Consider the following 24,305-nt stretch of genomic DNA (forward strand, 5'->3'; position numbering starts at 1 on the left):
ACAAGAACAGCAGCATCAACAACATCAATAACAATTGATAGGAAATTCAAAATAAACTAGTGTATAAATTCTGAAGGCCAGTTGTCATCATTAATGAAGTAAAATAAACAAACAACACAAAAAAATTATGAAAATGAAGGGTTAATGCTTTTTTTTTCTTTTTCTGTCTTTGTGGCATAAACTGGAAAAAATAATTTGAACAGATTATTTCTAACTACTAGCACTGATATAATAGAACTTGTATAGTACATGGAAGAAGTTCTTTCGGCAGCATGCTTTATTATTTTTTCCTAAGCCACAGATGTTACTTGTTTTCATATCAAAATAATGATGTTAGTCATCAGTTTCTTGGAAAAGCATTTTTAAAAAGCTTTTGAGTAGATGAGATGGAGATGTGATCTTCAGAGAAAAATGAAAAGAGTCATGTTTTCAGTAGAATATCATGAGCAGAAATTCTTTGGCAATAGCCTTTGAACAGATATTTTAAGTGCTTTCTAAAAAGTTGGCAGAGAGACACTCAAAACTGTAACCGAACCAATGAGAAGTGGGGTATCATAAGGCCAAAAAAGAACCCTGAAAATGACAAACTTTTTAGAAAGCAAAAATCCAAGAATTATTCAAGAGGATAACATACACTTGCATTCACATATTTTACACTCTGTGTCAAAATATATCCCACATGTAACAAAATGAATATATTACAAAGCCTAAGGCCCTGAGTTCACCAAATGTGAATACCAGGGTGCACCCACAACTTGTGTCAAATTTAGAACAGTACCATCACTGCAAGGTCCCTTGAAACTCCTCTCCAGAGGTGGTTGGGACCCTGAATCCTGCTCAAGAATCATGTTTTACAACTTAAACAAATAAAACCAGATAGAAATGATAGTGTGTGTGTGTGTGTGTGTGTATGTGCGCGCACTTTCGACATTGTGTCAATGATTAAAATAGGTTTTATATTTAGAATCAAGTAATATTTTTCCTGTTGTGTGAAATTCTGTCTTATGAATATATTAAAGCTAATCCATTCTGCCATTGCTGGACATTTGGGATATTTTTCACTTTTTAGCTAATAGGAATAATACCTCTGCAAACAAATCACTACTGTATACAGCTCATGATGCAAATAAGAGACTGTCTCAGTAGCATGATTTATGTTCACTTTTAGTAGGTGCTGCCAAACACATTTCCAAAATAGTTAAAATAATTGATACTCTCACAGAAATGCACTGGATTTCTAATTGCCTATATCTCACTGTTTCAAAGTGATGCAATTTTCTTTTAGCCATTTTGGTGCCTATGTATTTGTATCAGATAGGATTCAATTCACATCGCTTTTATCACTCACATATTTTATATAATTTCAGATGTCTGTTGACCATTTGAACCTCCTTTTACCTGCTGAAAGTGTTTTTTTTTTTGTTGTTGTTGTTGTTGTTGTTGTTGTTGCTTTTTTACTGAGTTGTCTTTTCCAGTGATGTGTGGGATTTTTTTTTTCAAATCTGGCTCTGAGTCTGTCATTCATTCAGAATTGATATTACAAATGTCTTTCATCAACCTACAAAATTTTCACTTTCTCAGTAATATCTTTTAAAATTCAGAAGTCTTAATTAAGAACTCTATTTTTTTCCAAATAGAAAAAGATATTATCCTCTTTTATTATTTTATCTTTTATACTTTTATTTCTAATAAATATGGAATTGTTTTGTACTATATGTCATATAGATGGATGAAATATTATTTTTTCTCCATGTGGACATCCTTTGTTGGTCTGCTTTTTGTATTATCTGTCAGACATCGTTATAGAATTTATACTGGCCTTATACAAAAAATTGTTGATTTTCCCCATTTCTTTCTACCTGGAAACATTTCATATTGGTAAAAATTTTTGTGCAACATTTGAAGTAATTCACAGAGAAAGTTATTTGAGCCTGGAATTTTCTTTCTGTTTGAGTTTCAGTTAGAGATTTAATTTTTAATTAAGATTTTCACATTTGTTCTTATATCAGATTTATGAAGTTGTGTGTTTCAAAATCATTGCCCATCTCATCATACATTTAAATCAGCTTTCAATGTTGTTGATGTTATTCCTTTAATATCTTTATACTAGCAATACAATATGGAGAAGGTTTGTTTTTCATGTATATTAGTGATTTATAATTTTTTATTGATCATTCATAATAATTTCTTTTCCCTAATTAATCTTGTTTTAGACAACCAACTTTGGCTTTGCTAGTTTTTTTTCCTTTTGGCATTTAATTGATTTTGTTTTTTTATTTTATTGATTCTATTTCTGGTTCATTAAGATAGATTCTGAGATAAATTATTTTTCATCCTGTAAGATTTGGCTATACATTTTATTCAAAACATTCCATCATATGCTTTTTGGTTTATTTTATTATCATGTAATGCAGAAAATTTCCTTTGTGCTGTTTTGATTTTGACTATGGACTGTTTATAAACATAATAGTATTCTCAGTTTTTTAAAAAAAATTCTTTTAATGGTATCTAGCCTAAATCTTCTGAATTTAGAGAACAAACAAAAATTTCCTTAATTTAAAATGGGTTAGAACTTGGTTTATGGCTCAAAATAAAGGTATGTTTGGAAAATGATTCAAGTACATTTATAAATAATGTAAATGAAACATATTTTTGAATCTTAATTCAACCAAATTTGCTATTCATACTGCTTAGTTTCTAATTCTTTACTGATGTTTTTATCTGCTTGCTCTATCCAGCACTGAGGAAATTTTGTGAAAATTTTAATTTGACTAGAGTTTTACCTCCTTATTTTTTATGATATGTCAGTGTTTATTTATGTTGAAGCTATGCAAATGTGTAATTACTGTTGAGTGAACCTTTGTATAATTGTGAAATATTCTTCTATATACATACTAAGATATGTTGCCTTTAACTCTAGATTTCTTTATAAATCTAACAATGCTAGCTCTCTTACAACTTTTTGCATGTTTTATGTTTTTTTGTACCTTTACTCTCAAATTTTATAATTCCTTATACTAAATGCAAGGAGCAAAACTTGACTCATATTTTGGACACAATCGGACTTTTTACTGGATCTATTCATTCATTTCACTTGCTTTCCATACTTAAATTATTTTTCTAAATGATTTTGAACCTTTTACATAACTCATTTTTCTGCTTTCTTATTCCATTTTTCTCTTTACTCATCTGTTAGCTTTCTAGTTATGCCTATGTTTGTGATTATTAGTGACAATTATGAATATTACAAAATGTTTTCTTAATAATAATTTCTTTCCTCATACACACAGTCCATATTTAAATATTAGTTATTAGTCTTCCACCATCTATATTAATATCATAATATATTCAATTTTAAATACCTTTAAAACCACACAAATATTGTTATAAATTTAAACAATCAACATTAATATTCATTTACTAACATAGTTGCACATTTAATTTATTGCTTAGTGCATTACTTTGCTTCTTTCCATGATTTCTTTTACCTGAGAAAATCCCCCAATTTCACATCCCACCCATTTCTTCTTTGTTCAGCACTAAAGGAAGGATGTTTTCATTTTTACTTGTCTGAAAATTCATTCAATTCACTTTATTTTGAAAAAAAATTTGGAGGAATATAGAATTCTAGTTACCAATCATATTCCTATACTTTAAAAAATATCATCCCCAGGAAGGTGCAATGGCACATACCTGTAATTCCAATGTCTCTGCAGGGTAAGGCAAGAAGATTGTAAGTTCAAATCCAGCCTCAGAAAATTAGTGACGTCCTAGATAGACAACTTAATGATATCCTGTCTCTAAATAAAATATAGTAAAAACAACAAAAAAGGGGGAGGGAAGATTGGCTCAGTGATTAAGCACTCCTGGGTTCAATCCTTGGTACCAAAATAAATAATTAAATAATAAATAAATAAATAATCACACCCAATGTTATCTGGTTTCCATGATGTCTATTTGTGAAATCATTTGCCAGTATTCTTGCCAATCACTTGAAGGCAATGTGTTAATTTGATTACTAATTTTCTTTTCTTTCTTTCTTGTGATGTTTTTTAATGACTTTTATTTGAGTTTCTAAATTATGGTTCCTTTCTTCCTTTTTTATTCATTCAATTGAGAAATTCTGGAAGATATAAATAATATTTTATGTTCATCTATGTATGCCTCTCTACAGTTCATAATTATAGTAGAAATGATGAAATACATACCATGTGACAAGTGCTGAGTTAAGCATATTATTTCAAGGTTTTTCTTCTGATATTCTAGACAAAACTGGGAATTTCTTTGCTGTTGATAATCCCATGTTATAGAAAAGAGAACTTAAAAATCAATTAATTAGACCAATGTTGAACATATAGGGCACAGAGCAAGAAGTGAAATCAGTTTGACACCAATTCCCATCTTTACTAATAGTAAGAAAGTCCAAGGTTTATTGTAACTATTGGTATGGTGATACTTTAAATCAAGTAAAATAATGATAGCTAGAAATATCAGAAATGTGTGGCATATTAGAAAAAAGGCTTTATGTTGTCAGGAATGTGTGTTCTAAAGTTGTATCTAACACTAACAAGCTGCCAGTTCTTTTGGGAAAAATAACTTTGGACCCAAAACCTTATTTGTAAATGACAGCATTGTGTAAGTGATCCTTATTACTTTTTTCTGGTTTGAAAATTCTATGAAAATGATTTTTTCTTAGGCAAATTTCCTTTTTTGTTAAAGAATAAATTTGTGCTTACACAGAATCCATGATGAACATACATCTAATCATGTTCTGGAGATGTGAGAAAAACACTGCTGTGAGCATTATCTTATTAAATATACCCTTTCCAGATCCCTGCCCATTATTGTTTGTCTTCTCAGAAATCTGTCTGGGCTTTTTATATTCTGTTAAAAATGTGGTTTCTAAAATTGAATGCATTTTTTTATGCAGTGCAATACAAGTAAATCAGATAGCAAGGGCCTATTATCTTGCAGCTTCATGGTATACCTCTGGGTATATAATGCAAAACACACACACACTCATAGTATTTTATAAAATTTATATGTAATTATATGAATCTTGACATTAGAATTATTTAGATTATTTTTGCACATTTTTGTTTGTATCTGTTTATTGTAATGAACTTTTTAGAATACATTTAAATACACTTTGTTGTTTGGTGATTACCCTCTTTCCGTTAGAACTTCTTATGAAAGCAGTTGTATTAATTGTTTTCTCCTTTTTCAACAACAATTGTATTAGTATTATTTACATTTTATAAATTTTCATTTTACTTTGAAAACAAATTCATAAGCTGTCTTGAAAGGCTGCTGAACCATTTTTATTTCAGAGAAAGGCTGTTTGAGACTAGGAATATGGTATTGTTGTTTGTGTTCTACCATGCAACAGTAGTGGATAGTTATGCTGACATGCTTCTCAGAGCTCAGCAATGGCTTTAGTGTTCTTGTGCATATTTCTAAGTAAAACAATAAGCAGATTGAAATTATGTATACATGATTGTAAGTGAAAACAAAATAATTCATTTTTTACTAAGAAAAAGTTCAGAAATAGTATATTTATTTTTTTTCTGCTGTAGTTGATGAAATTTAAGAGCTCAAAGACAGTTTGATTACCATCTACATTTCTCTAACAACCTTCCACATTTTGGAAATGAATATATTAAAGATGGGCTTGAAATTCATGCCATTAAAATTCTTTGACAATTTTAGTTTATCTCACAAGGAATAATTTTAATTACTTGCATTTTAGTATATGTTACTCTGAAAACATTTGGAATGTCTTAAATGAGATACCAAGTGGATACTTAATTTTTTAGTCTATTTTTCCACTGGGAATAGTAAAAAGTCATACATCTACTTTCAAATATTCTATGCACAGCGAAGTATAATTTGTCAATATTAAAACTGTTTCCTCATCTTGATAAAACAACAAGTAAATATCTAAGGAGATAGAATCACGCAGGTTTTGAATGCTCAGTTCATTGCTGAAGCAAGTGTATATTGATCCTATTATTATTCTTGTTCTACAAACAACTTGTGCTGTGCAGAGGCTCAATTTGCCATAAACTTCCAAGCACTTTGTGTCTCAGAGCTTACCTGCATAATCAGAGTGCATGGGGATTTGGCCATTAAAATATAATAATAGAAAAATAGTAAAAATAGATTTAAATACTGGTGGCAGGTCCGGCTCTGGAGTGTCAGTTCCTAAATTAGGATCCTGAGGGAAAGTATGTTTTTCTAAAAATGCTAATTAAACGACAATTTTTAAAACAGACACTAAAAAAATAGAGCTCTAATTTTGCTAGTTCTGTTGTCCAGCAGTGTTATTGTGTTTTTTTTCAATAGATTTACAATGATGGTAAAATTTAGCTGTAACCAACTAGAGTCCCTAGTTTGCGTATTCTGTCATCCAAATATATTCTAATTTATGATAAAAGAACTCTGACTAAAGTTTCATAGCATGACACTAGTGTCCATCAGTGTAACCTGTATTTTCTAGGTCCTAATTATGTAGGAGAACAAAAATCAATTTTAGGAAAAGTAGCAACAATTATTTGTCTTACATTTAGTTGCATTATGTTAAGTAAAGATCTATGATTTTAGGGCTGGGCATGTGGCTCAAGCGGTAACTCACTCGCCTGGCATGCGTGGGGCACTGGGTTCGATCCTCAGCACCACATAATAAATAAATAAATAAAGATGCTGTTCCCACAGAAAACTGAAAAATAAATATTAAAAAAATTCTCTCTCTCTTCTCTCTCTCTCTCTCTCTCTCTCTCTCTTTCTCAAAAAAGAGATCTATGATTTTAATCCTATGTTTGTGTAAGACTAAGATTAATAAATAATAAAAGTTAATATTGATGATATAATAAGATATATATATATATATGTAATAAGAGATATATATATATATATATATATATATATATATATATATATATATATTAACTTTTTTCTTTTTTAATACTTTTATTTTATATGTGGTGCTGAGAATTGAAACCAGGGCCTTGCAGGAGCTAGGCAAGCATTCTACAGCTGAGCCACAACCCAAGCCCCTGAATTTTATATTTTTATATGCTTTCGAATTCTTTCAATTCTGGCATGAGGTAAGTATTCTTTTACTTAAGAGATAAAATAGGGCTGGGGATGTGGCTCAAGCGGTAGCACGCTCGCCTGGCATGCGTGCAGCCCGGGTTCGATCCTCAGCACCACATACAAAGATGTTGTGTCAGCCAAAAACTAAAAAATAAATGTTGAAAGTTCTCTCTCAAAAAAATAAATAAATAAATAAAATATTTCATTGGAAGAATACGTCTGGCAAAATTTCTCATTTTTAATCTTAAAATGACCCTGAGAAATATGGAAAATTAAACAAGTTAAAATATATACACAATGTAAGAAAAATTAATTTTGTTTGACCATGTTTTTTACATGACCACACAATAGTTTCTTTAATTTCAATAAATTCTCATCTGTATTTTTTTTTTCAGAAATTGAGCCTGGGAGAATGACCTGAGCAATTTCGAACTTTCTACCAACCTCTAAAGAAGTATTGATTTTGACAACTACTTATGGACAACAGTAGCTTGATGGATGTCGAGTTGAGAATTTCTAACTCATTGTTGAAGGAAAAATCTGAGAAAAAGTTCACTGATGAGGAAAATAACAGTTTCCCATTCCATCATCACCCCTCCTCACCTTGGCCTGCAATTAATTCCTCTCACTCTGGAAACTGACATGTAATGAGTGAGTGAATGGCTCCACCAATGCAGGAAGTTTCCTGAGATCCACTTGCTTTTTCTCCACCCAGAATACTGAGGCAGTCACCAAGCTGAGTACTTTGAAGTGGTTTATGGACAGATGATTTTGTGAAGTGACCAGTGTGAAGCTCAAGTGGAGAAGATTGATAAGCAAAGGTCAACAAGAGGGAATGATTAGAGATAATTAGCAACAAAGCAATTTCAAGAAATATGCTTTTGAGAAGAGTAGATTTAAAGGGCATGAAGAAGTGTGAGATGGATCTTCTAAGGGAGTTATACAGATGTGATCACCCATGAAGAGATAAATGATGATTTATACATGGCTTTTCCCCCCTATTTAAAACAAACAAAGAAAAAGTTGTTTTATCTGTCTCTAGAATGGGTACTAGACTCTAGGGGTCCTAGTTAAAAAAAAAAAGTTACTTGAGTTTTATGAGAGTCCCCTGGAGCAAGTCAATTGGGACTTTTATATTTTTGCATACATCTCATTAAGCACAGTGTTGAATAGTCAAATTAAATAATAAATAATCAGTACTGAGAAAATGCTGGCCCATCGGAACCTTTGTACTCCTTGCTGAATTCTAACATTAGAAATTGTGGACTGTATTTAGTTTCTTTGAGCCTAAAGAAGAAAAAGAGTAGATTTACTGATGAAATGAGTTTGGCTAGAAGTTTCTTAAAACTGATTGTAGGAGTACAAAGGAGACAACTATGCCTGTGGATTTGTTCCAGGTGGCTCAAAAGACTAATATTCATCTTTCTTGCTTCTACAACTTTAGCACATAGGAAAAAAAATAATTTCATGTTTAACAATTGGGAACTGACAGTATCAATGAAATAACTCAAATGAGCAGAGTTAGAAAAATAGCATACACTTTTTAAAAAGTCAAAAGTTAAAGTTTAGAAATTAGCAAAAAGGAGAGAACATCCCTAGTGACATAGAACTGATAGAAAATAATGTTCTTTTTGGAAAAATATTTCTCATTCTTAATAAGCATGATTTTACAAAATAAAAATAAATAACAACAAGTGAGGATGATGATTGCTGGGGAAAACACAATTATTGATTTGAAATATCAGATGGAATATATATCTTAGATTACATGGATAAAATATACCTCTGCCTCTCTTAGCTTTGTTGATATTTATTCATATTCAAAAATCTGTCAGTTACCTGGGACTCACTAATATCAGTAAGAATCATCTGAATTTAGATTCAAATTAAAAAATTATACATTTGATTCAGTATTTCTGATATCTCTTTGAATAATGTGAATAGTAGTTCCTGTATGTAGAGTGACCATGTGATTTACTATCATAATTGGACACTTTTGATAGTAAAAGGTGAAGGGCATTAAAAAATTTGCTGGAACCACACGAATAAAATGGGGATGTGCTTGGCAAATGGGAATACATAGTTATACTAGTCATAAGAATGGCAAAAGATACAGATAGAAAAGGAGAAGTATTTGATAAAATATACTAAAAGAAAATTACCTTCATATAAAGAAATATTCAAACCTACAGAATAAGTGACTTCCTGAATTTTAGGAGTGATTGATGAAAATGAAGCAATGAAGCAGAGCACATAGTGATAAAAATATTCATTTGAAAGATACAGATGATTACTAATAAGCTGCTCAAAAGAAATGAGTTAACTATACATGAAAAAGAATCATCCTATACTCAGTGCAAAATGTAAGAACAAGCATCAATGTCCTGTAATGTTTACCTACATCTTAGAAAAAGCTACTAAAACCCCATCCGGATAGTATTCCCATATCAGAGCAAAACAAAGTAATTCAATGATTTTATTATAGAATTTTATCTTATTGGTGTCAGTACTGGAAATGAGGAGGGAGAGATAATTTTTAAATAAAATATTATTAAAATACGTATTTAACTAAGTATGTATAGAAAGAGAGGGAGCCACTGAAGTAAAGGTGAAAGAAAGTAGGAATTCAAAACCAATAAGGGCAAGAACAGGCATACGTAGCACAGTTCTGTGCTTCAATATGCTATCATTTTATTCTCACTCCTTTCAGTGCCTTCTGGGTGGATATTTGTATCCCCCTTATGCTGATAGTTCACTCACTAATTTACTAGTACTGGCCAATAGAATAGAGTAGATATAATGCAGTCTTCTTTGAACAAAACTGCTAAGTGGAAGGGTGTGTTCACATAATTCTTTTTTTCTCTTTTCCTTATTCCAAATGCAGGTGGTGTTTTCCTCTTGGGTGATAACACAGGAAGATAGGTTGTGAATGATAAATAAATGTTTTTTTGAGGACACTGATTTTTAAGATTATAGTTGCAGCAAGCTGAATAAAACAGAATTGTTTCTAAAAATTAAAACATATATACATTCATATGTATATATATGTATATGTATATTATCTATATCTAAACATAAAACATTGGAGGTGGCAATTAACTTATTATGTGAGGCTAGAAAACAATTACTCATCTTATTCACTCCTATATATTTATAGGCTGTTGCTTATATAAACATGAAGTGGAATACAAATAACCCATTGCTCCTTTGGAAAATCAACTGAATGGATTAATATGGCTTTTATTAAATGCTTTCAATGGACAAAAGAGTTTAGGGAAGAGAACTAAGAACACGGAATGTGACAAGATTCTAAACTTTTTAAGTTGTTGTTTGGTAGCATGGGGTTTTTAGCTTCTAACTGCCCCCTCCTCTAACCAAAAATAGTTGAATAAAATGCAAGTGAGAATACTGAAAGAAACCTCAAAACAGCAGCAAAAATATGGAAAAAGAAAATGAAAAATCAACAAAGGAAAAAAAGGTTAGGTGAGAAGAAATATAATTATATCACAACCCTTAATGTAAACAATGTAATTCTTTCATTAAAAAAATTAGGTGACTAGGTGGGTCAAAAATACTACTGCTGTATATGCTCTTAAGAAGAGTACAAAAAAATTTATGTATAAAATAAAAGGAGATTGAAATTATATAGAATGAATAAGGAGACATGGGACAAATATACACAGTAAAAATGTCTAAGAAATATACTAGACATGCTAAAGCATTTAGGCGAATAAAAAGGATATTTTTGATTCAAAATTACAAGGATGATAAAATAGTTTAAAATATTTATACAACAAGTAAAAGCCAATGTACAAAATTTTAGAAATACAAGAAACACCAAAAGAAAATGATTAGAGCTTTATATTTCAATAATCTCTTTAAAGTTTCAGTTAAGTGCAATGATATGCATCAACACAGAACAAGACACAATTAATAAAGTCAATGTAGTAGGAATACATAGAATTATAGATATATATAATGCATATATTTTTTATGTGGAAAATTTGTAAAACAGCTCATGTAGTGAACTTATAAGTAAACTCATAAAATTAATCTTCACAAATTGCATAAAGTTGAATGTTTTGGGTCCCATTTTTGGTTTACCATCTAAAAGAGTAGAACTAAAAAATTTGATGACTGAAACAACAACAACAAAAGGATTTTGAATCTAGAATCAGTTCTGGAATTTCATTAAAGTCACATTAAATCCAAAAGGAAATTAAAACCTATACAGAAAATGATATATATGAGAACACATCATATCAAGACCCATGGGATAAATATTATATACTAAGAGGAAGTTTATAAGTTTAAATACTACCATTATTTTTTAAGTGACTGTTTATTTTACTTGGTTTATGTCTTTAAAGTAATTATAAAATGAACACCAAACCTTAGCAAAATAAACCAAAGGAAATAGGAAGATAAGCTTAAAGGCAGAATGAAAGCTAATACTAAGGGGAAAAAAAAGCTCAAATTTTACCAAGTCTAATAAAATTCATTAAAATGAGAGAAAATAAACTTGTAGATGAATGGGAGTGAGAAAAGAGAAATTACAACACATATAATAAAAAATTAAAAGCAGTAAACATCATTACACATGAAACTTTGTAGCACATATATTTGTAAAACTTCAAGGGTTGAATTGTCTCTAACAAATGCAAATTACTTAAATTGATCCAAGAAGCAGAAAACTTGAAAAGATCAATTGAAATAGAAAGATCTAAACATGTTTATAAGACCTAAACTATATTAGTTTTTGCTGGCTATTAGATGACCTGATTCCAATTTTGTATAAACTATTCCACGCTATAAAAATAAATAGGAAATATCATAGTTTACTCATAGTGTCTGGACCCCACAACTAAAGCACAGTTATTTGGAACACAGAGAATAAAAAATAGAAGTGATTGTTAAGCAATTCAATGTCAAATGACCAAAATTCGGGGTCTAATTGTCAACTACACCTTAATATAGTATTCTTGACTAACACTTTTCAAGTTTTTATGTTCACAGGTCTAGACCAGGCCCAGGACCGCCCCTCTACTAACCTGTGCGAGAGCGGAGACCCAGGACCCTCTCCCCTCCCAGTGCAGAGTGGAGGACCACCATGTGGCTCCCCATTTACCAACGCATACCTCCTCCAGCCTGCTTCCATGTTGGGACACTGTAGCCATCACCATAGCCTTCCACACATTAACCTCCAGCTTGGGACAACAAACAGGGCCTGGAGACAGCTGCCTGTTGCAGCACAGCTCACCACAGCATTCATCTTCAAACAGGAAGACCAAAGCCATTGTAAGGCCCGCCTTCCAGCCCCATCTCTGAAAGTGGTTACTTCCATCTTGGAACATCCCCACAGCTATCTTGTGTTACCTCCACTACTGCCACCAATATTTTAGTTGCAGTAACATCCATCTGGGGACACCGTTCAGAGACTGGAGGTCCAAAACCAAGGTGAGGCACAGGTAAACTGCAGGGACATTACAGATTATAGGGTAGAGACTGGGATACCTCAGATCTGCATTGCAAGAAAGGAAGACACATAGAGAATATGATAAAAAACAAGGAAAGAAAGTTCTCCGAGAAAACCCAATAAACAACAATAATATAATTCATTAACAGCACAGTTAATGAAATGCTAGAGAAGGAGCTCAGAATGTACATAATATAAATGATCTGTGAATTAAAGAGTGACATACAGGCAAAAATTGATCACTCCAATAAGAGAGAAAATACAAGCAACCATTGGTCACACCAAGAAAGAGCTATGGGAGCAAATACAGATAACAAATAACCACTTTAAAAAGAGATAAAGATTGTGAAAAAATAAGTCAGAAATCCTTGAAATGAAGGAAACAATAAATCAAATTAAAAACCCAATACAAAGCATTGCTTAGAGACAAGATCATTTGGAAGACAGAACCTCAAACAATAAGACAAAATGTATAATCAGTAAAATAGAGGTATCCATACAGTGAAGATGATAAGAAACCATGAAGAGAACATCCAAGAATTACGGGGTAACATCAAAAGACCAAATATAAGATTAATCTGGATAGAGGACACCCAGAGTTTCAAACCAAAGGAATACACAATCTCTTCAATGAAATAATATCAGAAAATTTCCCAAACATGAAGAATGAATTGGAAAATCAAATACAAGAGGCTTATAGGACTCCAAATGTACAAAATTACAACAGATCTACAGCAAGGCATATTATAATGAAAATGCCAGGAGTAAAGAATAAAGATAGAATTTTAAAGGTCACAAGAGAGAGGAATCAGTTTACTTTTAGGGGGAGACCAATTTGGATCTCAGCAGATTTTTCAATACAGATCCTCAAACCCAGGAGATCCTGGAACAGCATATACTAAGCTCTAAAAGAAAATGAATGCCAAACAAGAATCTTATATCCATCAAAAATTAAGCTTCATATTTGATGATGACATAAGAACATTTCATGATAAAGAAAAGTTAGAAGAATTTACAGTGAGAAAACCTGCACTGCAGTGCATTCTCGGCAAAATACCCATGAGGAGCAAATGAAAAACAACAATGAAAATCAGCAAAAGGAGGAATTACATTAAAGGAAAGGCCAATCAAAGGAGAAAACAAATTAAGTTAAAATCTATAATAAACCAAAATGACTGGGAATACAAATCATATTTCAATAATAACCCTGAATGTGAATGACCTAAACTCATCAGTTAAAAGACATAGACTGACAGATTGGATTTTCAAAAAAGACTCAATAATATGCTGCCTCCAAGAGACTCATCTCACAGGAAAAAATATTCACAGACTGAACCTGAAAGGGTTGGATAAAACATCACTCACATGGACTGTGTAAACAAGATGGGGTTTCCATCCTATCAGATAAGAAGGGCTTCAAAACAAAATTAATCAAGAAGGATAAAGAAAGACATTTCATATTGCTTAAGGGAATCATACATCAGTAAGACAAAACAATCATAAATATCTATGCCCCCCCAAATGGGGTATCTATGTATATCAGAAAAAACCTTCTCAAATACTAGAATCAAATAGACCACAACACGATAACAGTGGGTGACTTTAACAAATATCCCTCACCACTGGATAGATTTTCCAAATAAAAACTAAACAAAGAATAGAACTCAATAAAAAAATCTATAATTTAGTCTTAATAGGCATATATAAAATATTACATCCATGAATGAGAGAATACGCTTTCTTCTCAGCTGCACATGAATCCTTTTCCAAAATAGGCCATATCTTATGCCACAAAGCAACTCATACAAAATTTTAAAAAATAGAGCTATTACCCTACATTCTATCTATTCATAATGGAACAAATTAGAAATCAATGATAAAATAAAAAAATAGAAGTTACTCTAATATCTGCAGACTAAATAATACATTATTGAATGATGCATGGATAATACAAGATATCATGGAGCAGATAAAAATATTCTTAGAGGTAAATGGGAACTTCAATACAACATATCAAAATCTCTGGGACACTATGAAGGCTAAGAGGAAAGTTAATTGCATTAAGATTATTTCTTAGAAGAATACAAAGACAACAAATAAACGACCTGACATTTTTACATCTCAAAGTGTGAGAAAAAGAAGAACAAACTAACACCAAAAGTATAGAAGACAGGAAATAAAGAAAATCATGGAAGAAATCAATGAAATTGAAACAAAAGAAACGATTCAAAAAATTGACAAAAACAAAAAGCTAGTTCTTGGAAAAGTAAATAAAATTGACAAACCCTTAGCCAACCTATTGAAAAGAGAGCAAAACCTCAAATTACTGAAATATGTGATGGAAAAGGAAATATCACAACAGGCATTATTGAAATAGAGAAGACAGTTAAAAACTATTTTGAAAATTTATATCCCAAAGACATCGACAAATTTCTAGAGGCATATGAAGAACCCAAACTGAGTCAAGGGAACACACACAATTTAAACAGATAAAATTTAAGTAAGGAAATAGAAGACACTGTCAAAAGCCTAACAACCAAGAAAAGCCCAATTCAAGATGGATTCAGCCAAGTTCTACAAGACCTACAAAGAACAATTAATACCAACAGTCCTCAAAGTATTCCATGGAATACAAAATGAGGAAACCCTTCTAAACTCATTCTATAAGGCTTATATTATCCTGATACCCAAATCAGGCAGAGACAAATCAAGGAAAGAAAATTTTTGATCAATATTCTTAATAAATAGATGCAACAATTCTCAATAAAATTTGGGCAAATTATGTACAAAAATATATTTTTAAAAAACAGTACACAATGATTGAGTGCTGTTCATTCCAGGGATGCAAGGTTGGTTCAACTTATGGAAATCAATAAACATAATTCATCATATCAATAGGCTTGAAGATATTAATCATATGATTATATCAATTGATGCAAAGAAAGCATTTGACAAAATACAGCACAATATCATGTTCAAAAGAGTAGAAAAATTAGGGATAGTAGGAACATATGTCAACATTGTAAAAAATATCTATGCTAAACCCAGGGCCAACATCATTCTAAATGGGGAAAAATTGGAAGCATTCCCTCTAAAAATTGAAACAGGACAAGGATGCCTTATTTCACCACTTCTATTCAACATAGTCCTTGAAGCTCTAGCCAGAGCAATTAGAGAGACAAAATAAATTAAATGGACATGAATAGGAAAAGAAGAACTCAAACTCTTATTATTTGCTGCTGACATGATTCTATACTGAGAGAATCTAAAAAGCTCTTTCAGAAAACTTCTAGAACTAATAAATGAATTTGGCAAAGGAGCAGGATATAAAATCAATATCCAAAATAAAATTTCTATACATTAGTGATAAATACTCCAAAAGAGAAATTAGGAAAACTACCCTATTCACAATAGCCTCAAGAAAAAAAAAATACTTGGGAATCAACTTAACAAAAAAGGTGAAATACTTCTAAAATGAAAACTACAGAACACTAAAGAAAAAAATTGAAGCGGACCTTGAAATATACAAAGATCTCCCATGCTCTTGCATAGGAAGAATTTATATTATTTAAATGGTCATACTACTCAAAGCTCTATATGGATTCAATGCAATTCCAAACAATATCTCAATGGCATTCCTTATAGAAATAGAAAATGTAATCATGAAATTCATTTGTGCTGGGAGCCATCAGCCAAGTAGGTATGACAAATTCCTTGCCAGCTTACTCCCATGCTGTCTAGTGGAAGGATTTCTGAAAGGTGACCTTGCTCAAGGACCAGGGCAGGATCCGTGTTTAGGGTGTTCCCCCTTTAGAATAGGGCGGTTTAGCATAATAGGAGATTAGGGTGTTCCCCCTTTAGAATAGGGCAGTTTAGCATAATAGGAGATTAGGGTGTTCCCCCTTTAGAATAGGGCATATCCTGCTGCTGAGTTCCTCTTGAGTGCTTAGGGTCAGACAGTATATTTTGGGAGACAGAAGCCCATGCGGAGTGGATTTGGGCAGAGTAGTGGATTTGGGAGAAGTGGATTTGGGCAGAGAACGTGGATTTCCCCAGAACGTGTTTGTAGACGGCCGGTGTGAGATCGGGAATAAAGAATTGCTGTTTGAATCTACAAGCTGTGTGGAGACTCGTGATTTGTGCCCAGCCAGAGACTGCGGTACATTTGGAAAAATAAGAGACCCAGAATAGCCAAAGCAATCCTTAGCACAAAGAATGAAGCAAGAGGCATCACAATACCAGACCTTAAACTATATTATAAAGCTATATTAACAAAAATGGCATGATATTGGGACCAAAATAGCCATGTAGACCAATGTTACTGAATAGAAGACACAGTTACAAACCCACATAAATACAGTTATCTCATACTAGACAAAGGCACCAAAAACATACATTGGAGAAAAGAGCCTCATTAACAAATGGTGCTGGGAAAACTATAAATCTGCATGCAGAAAATGAAACTACACCCCTACCTCTCACCTTGCACAAAACTCAACCCAAAGTAGATCAAGAACCTAGGAATTAGACCAGAGACCCTGCACCTAATAGAGGAAAAATTAGGCCCAAATCTTCATCATGTTACATTAGGCCTTGACTTCCTTAACAGGACTCATAAAGCACAAGAAATAAAATTAAGCATCAATGAATGAGATGGATTGAAACTAAAAAGCTTCTTCTCAGCAAAAAAAAAAAAAAACAATCAATGAGGTGAAAATAGAACCTATATTTTGGGAGCAAATTTTTGCTACACGCACATCAGATAACTACTGATCTCCAGAATATACAAAGAACTCATAAAACTTAACACCAAAGAAAAAAACAAACCAATCAATAAATGGGCTAAGGAGCTAAACAGACACTTCTCAGAAGAAGATATACAATCCATCAACAAATATGTAAAAAACTGTTTAACACCTCTAGTAATTAGAGAAATGCAAATAAAAACTACTCTAAGATTTTGTTGTGGTGTGAACTGATAAATACAATCAATAGGAGTGTAAGTTATAGGTTACAGATTAGTAAACAATATAGATTATAGATGTAAGATTTTGATAAGTCAGATAAGACAATTATAAAGCAAGAACTGTCATAGATCTAAGACTTCATTTTGCTGCTGTTATGCTCGAATTCGGGACCCCCAAAGACCACCAGAAACCCAAGATCGATGTAAGCAGCAAAGAGGTGTTTGTTGCGAGCTAGCTCGGTCCTCCGCGCACACACACAGCAACTGGTGACGCTGAGAGGCCCTGAACCCAGGGTTTGCAGCATTTTTATACATTCTTTGGAGAGGGCAGGGACTTCACATACATCATAGCCTCTTTTAGCAAATCATCACACACCGCGGGAAAATCAAATAACAACTCTAAAACATGATTAGCACATTCACTGGCGGGAACAAGTTGTCTAGGGGTGATTGGTCAGTACAAAGGAGGTATTCGTTTGAACTGATTGGTTTAAGCCAAGAGGGGTGTTCATGTTGAACTACATGGTTTCCCAACACCATAAACTACTGGGAGGGACATCTGGCATCCCAGGTATTTTCCTGTCTCATGCTGATTGGTGGCTGCTAGGGGGCTGCTATGGGTCCCCACCTAGCCTGACTGAATCAGGGACACCTGGCGCAGCAGATCTCTCCTGTAGATAAACAACTTAGCAGGGTGGGAATGTGCCTAGGAGTGCTCTGTGGGTCTTTCCAAGGACAAAGGTCATGTCCCTTCCTTGGACAGGATTTGCTCTGAAATAGAGGCTGGTTTTTCACTGCCTTCTATAAAAAAATGTTACAGAACTGTTTCTGAGAAACTGAAATGAAAGTTTTTTTTTTAATTTTTTTTTTTAAATTGTCTTTTTGTACTTTATACTCCACAATTTGTACCCTACTCAGGATGCAGCAGAGATTGTGGTGAGCTACATCCTGGGTTTGAATGCTCTTGTAGGTTTACATGACTTTGAAGTAGATTCTCACCCTGCCAAACCCCACCCAAATTCAGGATGCCACTGTCTAGCATGTGCTTGAACACGGGACTGTGGTCAACTGAATTACAAAGTTCATGCTTTTTCTGCTTCTGTTTATTGTTTGCTTGCTGACTGGAAAATTCCAGTCCCACCTAGAGCCCACAGGTTCCACTTATTAATGTTTTAATTTCTATGATTAGCTAGCTTACATGATGATTAGCAAGTCACTGAGTTGTGGGTTTTGTGCTTATATTCTCTTTCGATGGACTAGGAAGCTGCTGTCCTCCCACAGAGCTTGAGTCTCTGTGGTGGGTGACAGTCCCTGGCCAGGCAATTAAAACTCTCTTTTGATTTGAAAAGTGGACTTTGAGTGATTTCTGGAGTGACTCCCCATACCAATTTCATCTCATGTCAGTCAGAATAGCAGTTATCAAGAATACAAACATCAATAAATTTGGCAAAGTTGTGGGGGAAAAGGCACATCCATATATTGCTGGTGGGACTGCAAATTGGTAAAACCAATCTGGAAATCAGTATGGAGATTCCTGGAAAGCTTGGAATGGAACAATCTTTCAACCCAGTTTTCCCACTCTATACCCAAAGGACTTAGTAACAGCATAATACAGAGACACAGCCACATCAATGTTTATAACAGCACAGTTCATAATTGCTAAATAGTGGAATCAAAATAGATGCCCTTCAGCGGATGAATGGATAAAGAAACTGTGATACACACACACACACACACACACACACACACACACACACACACACGCGCGCACACACACAATGGAATATTAGTCAGTATTATTAAGAGAATAAAATTATGGCATTTGCAGGTAAATGGATGAAGTTGGAGGATATCATGCAATTGAAAAAAGCCAATCCCCCCAAAACAAATGCTGAATGTTCTCTCTATAAATGGATGCTGATCCATAATGGAAAGATGGTGGAATGAGATGAACATCATTACCCTAGGTACATGTATGACTGCACATGTGGTGTGACTCTACATCGTGTACAACCAGAGAAATGAAAAGTTGTGCTCCATTTGTGTACAATAAATGGAAAAGCTTTCTGCTTCCTTGTATAACTGATTAGAACTAATAAAAAATATATAAAAGTTTTTATGTTCAGGCAAAATAGATCCAAAATCTTTCCATAATAACAGCTACATTTTTTTGGTAAATGTTTTAGTTTATTATATATTGAGTAACAACTTAGGCAAAGACATTACAGAGCGTTGAATTAAAAGCAAGATTTATCCTTAAGGAGTTGACTGTATATGTAGTATCAGATAGAAAAAGGAATACAAATAGCTATTACACAAGTTGGAATCTCCTCATAGCCTAATAGATAATAGAATGAGAATTCAATCTCTGAGGAAGTTTTTAAGGTGGCATGTGGCTATATTCCCATTTTTTACACTTTGTAAAGGATTCCTCTTAAATGAAAAGGAAAATAAATGATAAGATAGAATTTGTGAAAGTTAAAAAAGACACATTTATAGACACAATGTCCCACCTCATAGTGGGCAGAATATATAAGAAGTAGGATCACAACCATACACACACATACACACATACACACACACATATATGCAAAGGATATATCAAAATTAAAAAGATAAAAAATCCATAAAAATAAAAAGAATAAAAAAATTTAAAAAAAGAAACCATAAGAAAATTTACAATGAAGAATCAAGTTATCACAATATAAAGAAATCTGAAGAGATAAGTTTTCCGAAAAATACAATTCTTTTCTCATTAAAAGGTTAGAATGATTTCATATGTCAACAGAAATTATTATGTAAATTTCCATGCCTTGCCAAACCATCAAGTAATTGTGAGAATAAACTCAACAGTAATAGTAATCATGATACTGAAATTAATCTGACATTATTACCCTATGTGCATATATGATTACATGACTGGTGAAACTCTACATCATTTACAACCAGAAGAATGAAAAGTTATACTCCATTTATGTATGATGTGTCAAAATGCATTCTACTGTCATGTATCTAATTAGAACAAAATAAAGCAATAATATAGAGTTAAGTTTTTTTAAAAAATAGTAATCATTAATGGACTAATAAAATAATAACCTTTACTAAGGTTCTTTTATTATAAAAGAATATTAAGGGCTGGGGATGTGGCTCAAGTGGTAGTGTGCTCGCTTGGCATGCGTGCGGCCCAGGTTCGATCCTCAGCACCCCATACAAACAAAGATGTTGTGTCTGCTGAAAACTAAAAAATAAATATTAAAATTCTCACTCTCTCTCTCTCTCTCTCTCTCTCTCTCAAAAAAAAAATAAATAAATAAAATAAAAAAATAAAAAAAGAATATTAAGTGATGTGCTGCTGAAAATTAAAATGTTTTTGCATACTTATAATAAGTATCTATTTGTTACATAAGTTATTTTGGCATATATTATAAACTCTATGAGACATTATTGGTTTTGTTGTTTAATCAACGTTCCCTTGCATTTTACCCATGTATTTGTTCTTTTCAGTGCTCTTTATACCCTCCCAGTCACATTTTCTTTTGCTTTCCCCTAACTTGTGTATTTGAAAAATTACATTCATTTTATTATGAATAAGACAATTGTGTAGATCCATATAATGCATTATTTCACCAGAAATATTTGTCCTTTCCCATATTAGACGGTTTGTGAGTGTGAGTATCATTAGTCCAATCAACAACTGCGTTAGGTTGTGATGCAGTTTAAAGATGAAGCACCTTTGATTCCTCTCTGCCATGTTTGTGGCCTTCCATTGCATTTGTTCAAAATATGGTGGTTTTTAATTTTAACCATTCGAGTACAAGAACCCTATGAGAAATTCAGTTTTTCCCTCAAGGCATTTTCAGCATAGCTCTGTATATTTCTTACATTTCACATTTTTAATATTTGGGAAAAGTTCTGATGGCATATTGACCAAATTTTTGAAACAGGCCAATACACTCCATCAGGACTTTATATTATAACATCATGGGGCTCTTTCATTTTTCAGTTTTTCACTTAGAAATATTTTCTCAAGAGGCCCAGCAACATTCCAGCTCTAGTACTCAGCAAATATCTCACAAGAAAACAGCTAAGTTTGAGGCTTGTCTAATTTTCAACCTATCATTCAAGAATTCCCTCTATTCAACTGCTACTTTTCTGCTGGTTTCAATTTCTCCCTTTGAGTTTCTCTGGACCAGACCAAATATCTAGGCTTGCTACAAAATCAGCATCTGAAATTAATAAGGAAGTGGATTCAGATGACCATCTTTTACTTATAATAGAAGAGTTTTCTCCACTTCACAATTTTAGTTTAATATATCCGTATTGCTTCCAAAGGTATTCTTTGCCTTTTAAAATATTTTTTTCCAGATGTTGCATTTCTTTACTATGATGTATTAGAACTTTTGTGAAGCAGCAGTCCTCTCTTCAGTATGTGTTAATAAAAACATTTGTAGTCCAGTTTATGCTAATAAAAATATTATTTTTAATATTTGCATGAGCTTCCTTTTACCACTCAGTTTTATCTGTTTGTGTTATCATCAAATCAGTTCCTCTATAAATGAGGTGATGATGTTATATCATACTCTGGCAATGGGTAACATTTACTTTCTGTGTTGAATGTAGTTTACTGAACATAACTTACTACTTTAAATGAATAGATACTCTTTCTTTCAACAACACTTAAATACAAATATTTTTATTTTCAAGATTAAAAGACAATGGTTCATCTAAAAGTTCTACCAATTCTTCACAAAACATGGGAAACCTCTTTATCCTTTATATAGTCAAATAAAAGTATAAATGTGATTCTATGAAGCTTTGATACATAAGACCTATAAAACAAATATCCAACTATTTCTGGAAGTTAAATATTTCTTAAGTATTGTGTGTATAATAATGTACAATGACTGGCTAAGCTCTTTGTAAAATTGTGTCAATAAGTTCTCATTGTTTCAAGATTTCTTATAAAATTGTTTCAGTAAAGATGAATTTAAGATTTATGTTGCTCCTGAGATGGTTTTGTCTGAATGGATTCATTATATCCACCATTCCAAACCCACGGCAATTTGTTCATATAGCCATGTATGATGGCTAAATTAGGTATCAACTTGACTGGTCTAGGGAATACACGGAAACCTGATAAAGCTTTATTTTTTTAGTGTAGCTCTGAAAGTGTTATTAAAGGAGCTTAGATGGGGAAAGAACTTTCCTCAGTGTGAGCAGGCACCATCCAAATAGCTGGGGGCTTAAAGAGAGAAAAATAGAAAAAAACAAAACAAAACTATGTGTCTGTCTGTCTTTTTATCTGGCTGTCTGTCATCTGTTGTTTTTGTCTCTTTGAAGAACCTGACAAATCTACAATCTTCACTCCTAAGTGAGGCCAAATGGAATGTGTTAACCTGGATATGGGCATATGAAGTGTCTCTTGACCAGTGTCTTCCTGAAAGACTAAGATTAAATAAAATAGGATTTTTTAACAAATGTAATTTCTTTGGGGTAGTTGGAAAATAGACTTCAAAATCTAAGTCTTTACTTGATAGACATGAACTACTACTTCTAATGTATCACATACACAAAAGCAAGAAAATGACAACAAGAAAAATCATCAAATGGGCTTTCAAAAGAATCCTGGCTTCTAGCACCATGTGTCATTGTGTAGTCTCTAAGAGTGGATGCTGGATTTACAGAGCCAATGCATGATCCTAGCTTTGCTATAGAATAAATGTATCACCCAGGAAAAAATATCTGAATATTTCTGAAATTGAATTTCTCTCATTTTAAATAGTAATTATGATAAAAGCAAGAATATTATGAGAAGTAAATGAGATCATATCCATAAAGTGGATAGTTCAGTGCCTGGCATATAGCAATCATTCAGTAGCAGTTGAAAGTAATAATGTGATTTTTATCATTACTGTTATCATTATTGGCTTGAACTAGAAAACAATCCACATGTAAATGACTTCTTATATGATTTTTTTATTGTGTGGTATACATTGTGTCCATTTTTTATTATCCATAAAAAAGAATTTGACTGCAATGATCTACTTCAGTTTAGTTTTACTTCTTGGAAAACTTCTTCCATGAATTACTTGTCCTTTTTCTGCCTGCACCATATAATGTGTGTTTAGGAAACAAAAATTGATTTTATTAGTAAATTGGAGTAAAGTAAAAAAAAAATGGAGGTACCTATAATGCAAAATTTACATGATTCATTTAAAATCATCATTGCTTGCATTGACTCACATTTTAAAATGTTTTCTTTATAGGAGTAATAAGGATGATGCTACATTGGCATATTATTTTACAGGATTGTTTTGAATACTAATGAATTAGAAGTTCTGCTATTCTGCCACTTAATGAACCAGAACCACTGCTTTCAGAATGTGGTTCAGACTTCCAATTTTAGGCAACACCAAAAATCATGAATAAACATTGTTATGTCTGGAAAATATATTTCAATATTAGCATTTAACAAAAAATATAATTGAGAACATATTCTTGTGATAAGGCATGCCTTGATAATTCCTTTTACTTTTATAAATTCTTGCAGTATTACCTCAAAATATTATTTTTATAAAATATTCTCATGTACCTTTTACCTATAATTCAATCTGTAATAGAATATATGTTTATATAAGTGAGAAGAGATATATCTAGATGTCGGTTTAGACAAGTCATAGTTTTCTGTGCAGTGAGACCACATGCTAATAATCTTCAAGAAATGTCTCATTATATTTATGCTGTGGACACTAATAAAATGAACCATAG

General features: G+C 32.4%; 1 protein-coding gene across 1 annotated transcript in view; it reads left to right on the top strand.

Moving 5' to 3' along the window:
* LOC143387447 (fibronectin-like) overlaps positions 1-24,305 on the top strand; it is a 143,578-nt gene that overhangs the window by 32,587 nt on the left and 86,686 nt on the right. Inside the window, 1 exon segment of the mRNA XM_077108255.1 lies at positions 12,112-12,393. Coding sequence (XP_076964370.1) covers positions 12,112-12,393 — 282 coding nt within the window.

This window comes from Callospermophilus lateralis, unplaced genomic scaffold (assembly GCF_048772815.1).
Source record: "Callospermophilus lateralis isolate mCalLat2 unplaced genomic scaffold, mCalLat2.hap1 Scaffold_286, whole genome shotgun sequence".
NCBI classification, from domain to species: Eukaryota; Metazoa; Chordata; class Mammalia; order Rodentia; family Sciuridae; genus Callospermophilus; species Callospermophilus lateralis.